At 32.5% G+C, this 9,878-nt stretch overlaps 1 protein-coding gene across 7 annotated transcripts in view; it reads left to right on the plus strand.

The window, feature by feature from the left end:
* Window positions 1–9,878, plus strand: part of LOC106877721 (cGMP-dependent 3',5'-cyclic phosphodiesterase) — a 434,395-nt gene that overhangs the window by 364,385 nt on the left and 60,132 nt on the right. For all 7 annotated transcript variants that reach the window (XM_052972474.1, XM_052972473.1, XM_052972475.1 and 4 more), the window contains one exon: window positions 5,918–5,992. In XM_052972474.1, coding sequence (XP_052828434.1) covers window positions 5,918–5,992 — 75 coding nt within the window. The remainder of the gene's footprint in view (window positions 1–5,917; window positions 5,993–9,878) is intronic.

The following is a 9,878-nucleotide window of genomic DNA, read 5'->3' on the forward strand; positions in this document are numbered from 1 at the left end:
ATATATATATATATATATATAGGTAGGTAGTATATCTTGTATATACAAATAGATGTATGACTGCAACTATTAAGTTTCAAGCTTCACATAGGTTTATTTGCTTCCAGTATAGTGGTTTGATTACTACTATACTTTGTTGTATTACTAGTTATGATATACAGAGCAAATGTAGGAGAAATTATGGTGAACACAAGTTTGTATCATTTATTCCTGTGTATGTTTCACCATTGTGATTGAAATGTAACTTTTCATTGGATGTTCCAAGTGTGTAGGAACAGACGATATGAACTTGTGTTAATTGTAATTTCTCCTATATATGTGTATGTGTGTGTGTGTGTGTGTCTTTTTGCATAGCTATGGATAATAGAGCCTATTATATGCAGTGCATTTCATATCTATGGATATACATCATGATGTGTATCTAAAGCTATATATCTTACAATATATATAAGACTATATATTTTATATATCTACTGTATAATTGATTATATGTATTATTTTATAAGCTATTGTATGCCTAATCTAAATTACTTATGGTGTATCTATAGCCATTTATTTTAGTAGCCAGTGTAGATATCTCAGTAGATAGTTTTTATCAGAAGACACCAAAAGGCTAGTGGTTCATGTTTTTCAGTCTACCTAGTTCTAACTAAATGCTGTGTGTGGCTTTAAGTACCAGCAGCACTTTAGTTTGTTGGCTTTACAATACTGATTTCAATTATTTTCTTGGAAAAATCTACTTGTAATAATCCAAGGAGATTTATCTTTCCTCTAGTTATTATCTTAGAAATAGAAATCAATTCCCACCTATAAATTCTTATGCCCTGGAATTCTTTATCGTATTACATATCTTTAGTTATACAGTATATTTTAATATCTATAGCTTCAAGTTTTATTGTCTATTTACATTTATGATTTTTGTATATCTTTATCCATACACAATACACACACACACACACACACACACACACACATACATACATACATGCCTACATGCATATTGCTGTACAACTTATCATGTAGCTATGGTTTAATATCCAAAAACAACCAATCAAAGCCCTCTAAATTCTGTGAATATGGCTTCATCTATGTAATTCAACTTGCCAATATAAGCCCTGCCATTGACTTCCAAGACACCATTTTTTTGTTTATGATGTAAAATAGTAGTAATCATAAGTGCAACCACTGATGTGAGAGTTCTTGTAATCAAAGATTTTAAAGAACACGAAATGAAATTCAGTCAGCAAGTTCAGATAACCTGATTTTACATTAATGGCTGTGATAATTGATAACCTTAAGAGTAACCTCGAGGAAATGGGCAAACCTTATGATAGCTATGTACCTTAAATTATACATTGAGCAAGTTGCAGAAAGTGTTGTCATAAAACCTAGCATAAATTTTATTGCCTTCTTTTTTATTAATAATCAAGAATTGTAAAAATATCTTGCTCCAAGAATAGAAGCAAAATAGCAGTGGATAAGTTTTATGGTATAGATTAGCAGTTGTTTATATATTTTTTTTCATCCGACATTGTTGCTTGTGTTTAATGCTAAACATTTTATTTTAATCTTTGGCATATTTCTTTGTCACATCTGTACCATATTAACTTATTTCTTTGTCATGTGCGTAGCAACATAGGAATATATTGTTTTTACATGTACAGGAATATCCAGCTCTGCTATTGGTTAATCAAGGGCACAAACAGTCTAGTGTCTTTTCACCATATAATTGTTGGTTAGCTTTTGAACTTTTGTTAATTCAGTATCCTTCATCTGCATTAAGAAAGGAAGTATTAAATATTTTTTTCCAGGAACCATATCAATGGCTGCTACTATGGCAGTTCTAGTTCTTCTTTCTTGATAACTGAAAAGTTGACTTTTTAATTTTTATTTATGTTTTTTTTTTTTTATATTATGGAATAAGTTTCAAACTGTGAGTGAGTGCTGATAAGTTAAAGACAGTCTCAGATGTGAACATAAGTCCATGTCATGATTAAGTGATAATATAATTATATGCTATAATAGTGCACATCTTATATTTTATTTATTTTTGACTTGTTTCAGTCGCTAGACTGTGGCCATGCTAGGGCACCACCTTGAAGAATTTTAGTTGAATGAATCAACCTCAGTACTTATTTTTTTTCTCAAACACCTAAGTTATGGGGACGTAAACACACCAACACCAGTTGCCAAGTGGTGGTGGGAGAATGAAAAACACAAACACATATATACGACAGGTTTCTTTCTGTTTCTGTCTCCCAAACTCATTCACAAGGCTTTGGTTGAACTGAGGCTATAGTGGACGATGCTTGTCCAACGCGCCATGCAGTGAGACTGAACCCAGAACCATATGGTTGGGAAGTAAACCTTTTCACTCACAGCCACTCCTCACATATAAACATAAAATTAATTTATTAATTTATTTCTGCTGGATAGCCCATGGCAGATTGGGATTCTATTTTTTTGATTTTTACCAGAGATTATAATGATGGAATTAGTAATTAACATTCATAAATTATGATAATTGATTATGTATTTGGTTTGCAAGATTCTTGATGTGAAATTGTGTGTTGAAACATGCATGTCATTGAAGAGGTCTCAAATGGCAATGAAAGCACTCTGACAAAGCGAACTAACTTGTAAAAGAAAAATATTCAGCAACAGCCGGTCATCTGTCTATCAATGGCATAAGTACATGGCGTAACACATCTGTTTCTGAGAAAGTAAGGTGCTTTGACTGCTATATCTAGCAAATTGAATGACCATATAGAGCAGGAGTTCTCAACCATTTTTTACCTATGGACCACTTTGATTACTATTTTATTTTTGGTGGACCCCAATAGCCTTTCGATGTTTAAATATTAGTTTTACAGAAACTTCTTTCAAAATTCCTATTTTGTTTTTCACACATTAACTTCCATAGATTGAACTCTATAAAGTGTGAGAGAAAGAAACCTGGCTATTTTTTACAATATATATTAATATATGCATCTAAAGCAAAATTTTTTCAGTGACCCATAAAATATTATTGTGGATCCCCAATTTACTATTCAGTTGTGTGAACCCCAAAACACTTACATAGACCCTCAGGGGCCATATTGGCCCTGGTTGAGAACCACTAATGTAGAAGCTCCTCTGTTGATTCCTATCTATGTGATTGTATGAGATGATTTAGCATTAAAATTTAAACAAAAGGAAAATAGAAACTTTCAATATAAAATAACATTAATAATTAGATCATTATCTCTTACAACTGTATATCATAGACATACTTTTTCCAAAGGCCTGGATCAGTCTTCAAACTGAGAAATTTGCATAAATTGTTGGTGTGTCTCTCTCTTCAGTTGGTTGCCATCCATTCTTAAACTATAAATATTCAACCTTAAAATGGCATTGATATTCTCTTTTCTTAGTTTTTACCTTCTTTTTTCTTGGTTTGATTATTTACTGAGTCATTGAGTCATTTTTGAGTATGTGGTTTTGAGTACTGGTTTTGAGTTGTTGGTCTTTTTTGCTCAGTAGTTTTAACACCTTAATTACAAGCATGTTAACTATAGTCAGTAGGTCCCTAAAACACAAACAACTGATATAAGCATTGAGCTTCTACTTTGTTTTTATCTGGCTTTAAAACCCATTAATAGACAAATGTCACTGATACTAAATGAAAGTAGAGGTTTGGGTTGGAATGATTGGTTTTTAAATGATGTTTTCTTTGCTAATATAGAAATGTGATTGTCAATGACTAAAAATTTTAAAAACTTCATATTTAGTAAACTAAAACTAAGCAAAAAAAAATTTTTTTAATAATGAATTCTTTGCATATTTTTCTTTATAACTCCTTAAATTCAATTTCAAATTTCTAATCCCATTTCATATTATCATGAAATGATTATCTCCCTTGTAATAGCTCTGACTATTAGAGGGATCACCTATGCTAAAATATGAACTTTATTTCATCTGTTCCTTTTTTAAAATTGGAAAATTGTTTTGTTTCCAGCTTCTACTATTTCTTTACTATTTCTACTATCTTAGCAATGTTTCTAGTAAGATTGCTATAATCTCTCTCTCTCTCTCTCTCTCTCTCTCTCTCTCTCTCTCTCTCTCTCTCTCTCTCTCTCTCTCTCTCTCTCTCTCTCTCTCTCTCTCTCTCTCTCTCTCTCTCTTTTCTCTCTCTATCATACACAAATATTCACTGACAGCCACCACACTGAATTCTTCTTTAGTCTGCTTTTCTACTGCTCTTATTTTTAAAATATTCTTTTATTTCACTTTGCTCATTTTGCACTTGCTTCTTATCTTCAATTGTGCTGATCCAAGTAACTCACACATTAGGCTTTTTTCCTCACTGATTATGTCACATTCTTATCATTTTCTTTAATGCATATATTCAAAGGAATTACTAGTTCTGTCTCGATGAAGTAGAAAGCATGGTTCAACTGTTTGTTTATTAAGTTTAATATTTAAATTTGGGTCTCTTCATCTTTTAATACTACTACACAAGAGTTCATACAAATTTAAATTAACTAAATATCTTAACCCATTAATGTCAAACTTGAAACAATGTAAAAGCAACCAAATCTGTAAATAAATCATACTTAATTAGCCAGATAACATGCTTTAATTACTAATACTTAAAGTAGCAGAACGTTTAATCTGAACTGAAATGAAGATTAAATTGTAAAATAAAAATTAAAGTGTAATACTTCAACAACATCAATCAATACATTTAAAGGCAGGTTAACAGGTCACAAAATGCTGGAGTGATATTATTTCGGTGATAAATTGAACAGAAGATTACTGCTGTGCACTGTTCAAATCCTACCAAGATCAAATTAATTTCTCCACAACCAACAACCACCAGTAATATTCTAAGAAAAATAGTCAAATACCAGAACAAATTTAATATGTTGTGTTTATGGGGTTACCACTAGATTCTTAACTAACCCCTATCTTTTTGGTACTCTCCAGCAGTAAAACTATTCACCTAATCTATCTACTTTTACTTCTTTCTTCCTCAATACATAAAACAGAAACAGGAAAAGTTTTTGCTTTGAGTTCTTTTTTTTTTTTTTTGACATTTTAATAACAGATTTTTTCATGATTCAGATATTTTTTTTTTTTCCTGAATTCTTTGAGGAAATTTATTATACAGGTGGATGTCATTCTGAACAGCAGTTACACAAGAGAAGTTGTCCATTTATCTTCCAGAAGTATTCTTTATTACTGAGATTAACTCAGTGACTCAATACTAGCTGTTGTTGCTGCTGCCGCTGCTACAGCTGCTGTTTTGGTACAAAGTGAACCAATAGTTTATGTATACAGATGTTTCAACATTCTAACCATTCATCTAAGTTAAAAATTAAAAAAAATTCTAAAACAGTGTCTTTTCTTAACATGAATAAAAATGGAATAACGAAGACCAGTTCTACAAGTATTTTGTCAGCAAATTGAAATGAAAAGTTGATTTTTATGTATCTGAATGTTACTCCCATAGTAATAACATTATTTATACACACAAGATGATGATGACGGTGATGATGCTTGTGACAATGACAATAACTTTGGCAAAGAGCAATGAAGCAGTAGTTGTGTTGATTATGATAACAGTTGCGGTTGTAACAAAGAATTCTTGTCTGCTTTAGCAAAGTTACACAGTAGCTAGTTGGTGTTTTCCCGACCTTGTAACCAAAAACGGTTCAATATATGACTTGTATTATAAAATGAAGTTTGTTGCTAGAAGAATGAACTCTTCTTGGATGAAAGACTGCTTAAATATTTTACTGGCTTTAAGGACATAATCAAGAAAATATCAATATTTCCTGCCTGTTTTACTATAAGACATGCCATATCTTCTGATATGATATAATATTTTTGAAAGTAAAACTAGTTAACACTACTTATGTGTTTGGTATTTCAGAATGAAAATGAACATAGTACATTTGGAGTGGCCCTTAAGGGAAAAGAACCAATCTCTGAAAAAGACATACCAAATGTAAGTATAAGATTTTATCATTTTTGTGTTAAATATTGTTTCATCTTGGTTGTGATGTAGTGTTCCATCCTGACTTTTTTGGGGGTCAGAAAATATTTAAATTGTTACATCAAAGTATTCCTCCAATATCTGGAAATATGCTGCTATGACATATATATGCTGACAGCTGGGACTACATTCTTGCCAACACACCAGTCTCTGACTCACAGCTGTGTTAGCTTCACTACTTTTCTCTTGCCTCTATAATAGCCTCTGCTCCTCACAACTGCTGACCTCATACCACAGCCATTCAGACACCCACCACCAACTCATCTCTCCTCCTCTCATCACTCATATTGTGTTCACCACTCTAAATTCCACACTAAATGCTACACCAAACCTTTCCTCCTCAGATGTCTTTCCTGTGGAATTCCCTCCCGGCCAGTTTTTCTTTTTTTTCCACAGCCACCAACTTTCAACCCTTCCAGAGGAATGTTAGCTGTGTTTATCCCACCAGTAACAAAGAGCCTGTGGAAGCCATAGGTAAAACCTCTTCCTCTGAGCCAGGGACACAACCTCTTCCTTCAGGTTAAACTAATGAAAATAAAATCAGGCTTTAAATGATATTTTTGGTTTTCTTATTTTTACAAGCTTCATCTCTGGAGAATAAAGAATACTAAGAAATAAGATTACTGAGATGAATTAGCAGCATTTACACTGTAAAATATGAGGTTGTTTAAAATCAAGTAGTTACCTTAACTAGAGTAAAATCATTACAATTGTACACATGATTGACCCAAAGGCTACCTGTATGTATGTTATACTTAACTATACTCTACCTTTTAATTGTTTCAGTCATTGGACTGCAGCCATGCTAGTGTACTGTTTTGGAGGGTTTAGTTGAGCAGGTCAACCCCAATACTTATTTTCTAAGTCTGGTACTTACTCTGTCAATTTCTTTTTCCAGAAATCTCGACAAACCAATACCAGTTGCCAAGTGATGTTGGGGGCAAGCACAACACACACACACACACACACACACACACACACACACACACACACACACACACACACACACACACACACACACACATATGATGGGCTTCTTTCAGTTTCCATCTACCAAATCCATTCACAAGGCTTTAGTTAGCTTGGGGCTATATTGTAGGGGACTCATGCCCAAGGTGCCATGCAGTGGGACTGAACCCAGACTTATGTGGTTGGGAAACAAACTTCTTACCACACAGCAATGCCTGTGTCAAGGAAAATTACTAATGGTATATCATTTGAGTGATAAACTTAATCTTTACTTGATTTAACACCACCACCTAGGCTTTAGGTGGCTTTATCAAAATCTGTTCCATTGCAAGCATTCAAACCAGGGTTCCAGTCTAGTATAAGGAATGGAAGGTATCCAAGATTAGTAGGAGAAAGAGAGAAAATTATACTGTCTTGTAAAAGATCCATGGTACTACCTTTCTACTTTTGAGTAAGCCATAACAACAGCCTGTTTAATTGATTAAAGCTGTTTATCATTTAGTTTTGCAATTAGAAAAATGATTATTAAAACTAGTAATTAGTTTGTTAAATAAACATTTTATCTGAGTGTAAATTGATCTCAAATACAATTATCTGTTCTTCTAAACAATGTTAAATTACTCTTTTGTTTTAATACTGTAACATATTCAATAATATCCTTCCTCTATTATTTAGTTAATCAATATAAAATTGTTATTCTGATTATCTCATGTAAATTCAACATAAGGTCTTATGATATTTTAATATAAATATCCATTTAAATATCATTTCTTATCGTATTCATTTTAATTTAGTCTTTTGTGTTAAGTGCCCATACAAAACCCATTATGTATTCTGGTATTGATTATGCAACACATTGTCTAGATACATGAACAAAACCCAGTATAAAAGTTAATATTGGCAAACCTGGAATATTTAAATTGTATATATATTTAGATATTTAAATCTAATATTTCAAACAATTGAGCACTTCTAGAAGATGTATTGTGTAATTTACCTTAAAGCAAGTATATAATTTATTTACTTTTTAAAATTTTATTTTGGATATTTCAAAGAATGAAGGCACATGGATGGCCCAGTGGTTAGGGTGTTGTACTCAAGAATCACAATGTCATGGTTTCGATTCCTGGACCAGGTAGCACATAGTATTCTTGAACAAAACACTTTATTCAAATGTAAATGAATAACACTTCAATGGATGGGTGTCCTGTTCCAGGAGAATTTGTGATCTTGGTCACTTTGTACACCATGGAAACTAGGTAACCTGGAATTCAAGACAGTAATGTGCAGTGGTCAATGATGATGATGATAATGATAATAAAGAGTCACTTTTACAAATACATGGTAGAAAATCAAGTATAAAACATGTGATAGAATTCTGGAAATTTCTGTTGCAAAATATGCTGTGAAATTCCTCTGTTGCCTGGGAAAATATCCATCTGCTGGAACATGCCTGTGAATGAATGATTTTAACTTGTTTACTACCACAACCTGTTACTGGACCCTACCACATATTTCGCACAGTTACACTGCATACCTCTACAGCCTGTTACCTTACTACGTGTTTCACATGGTTACACTGCATACTGTTTAAATACAAGAAAATGTAATTTGGTTTTGCATTGTTACAATATTTCATAATTAAACTTTAATATTTAGCTCTCATGTTATTTAAATATCCTCGAAATAATACCAAAAATACAGAATAAAATGTTTTCTCAAATTATGAAAACATATCACTGGTGATGCATATAGCAGTTGACAGAATCATTTGCATGCTGGGAAAAATGCTTAGTGGTATTTTGTCCATATTTACACATTCTGAGTTCAAATTCTGCCAAGGTCCACTTTGCCTTTCATCTATTTGGAGTCAATAAAACAAGTACCAGTCAATCACTGGGGTCAATGTTGAATTCCAGCCATTATACACCATGTTAGAAGACGCTTGTTCTAATATGGTGTATAATGGCTGGAAATAGACCAAGATTATGGATTGTATTCTCTCATCTCAGAATTGGTGTATTGTCATTTCCACAATCTATTCCTCACAATTCACCCACCAAGCTGTTAAAAATAAACTCTTCTGCTTAGAAATACAGGAAACTCTAGCTGGAGATTTGAACTCGTGACACATTGGCATGTAACCCAGTATCTTACCTACACAACTACTTCACCTCTACATGTATTTCTATGCTGAAATATATACTATGTCCCGAGAATGTTTATCTTATGTGTAATCATACAATGTGATAGAACAAGGAAGGGTAAGAATTTATTTGGAAACTATTTGCTGCCAACAGGAACAACAACAATAACAACAACAACACTGCTACTTTACTAATGTTGCTATACTGACATCCTGCATCCACTATCAAGAAGATAAATTAGCATCTATGATAGAAATAAATAGCAATTTTTATTATCAGGAAACTTAATTTGATCAATTGAATTAGAGTTTCATTGCAATTATTTACATCCCACTCTTCACCACCAACGCTACCATTAGTACTACTACTACCATTGATCTCTTTTCCTTTCCTTTTTTTTTTTTCTTTTTTGTTTTGTTATTGATTTATTTGTTGCACTCTTTTGCAAACACCAAACTCAATAAAAGATGGAAAGAAAAATACAACTGACAATAAATATCTAAATTTATCTGCAAGTATTGAGAAACACGTCTTCCTGGGATAAATTTTGTTTTCTTGCAATACTTGCAGAACTAATGATTGGAAACAAAACATTGCCAGTACACAGTTGGTACCATTCCACACTAATCGAATGTCTCAGAAGAAAACTCAAGCAAATTTCTTAATGGCTCATGAAAAAGATTTCATTCTTTCTCTTTTATTTTTTCCCCCCCACTATTTTT

The sequence above is a fragment of the Octopus bimaculoides genome, chromosome 13 (genome assembly GCF_001194135.2).
Source record: "Octopus bimaculoides isolate UCB-OBI-ISO-001 chromosome 13, ASM119413v2, whole genome shotgun sequence".
NCBI classification, from domain to species: Eukaryota; Metazoa; Mollusca; class Cephalopoda; order Octopoda; family Octopodidae; genus Octopus; species Octopus bimaculoides.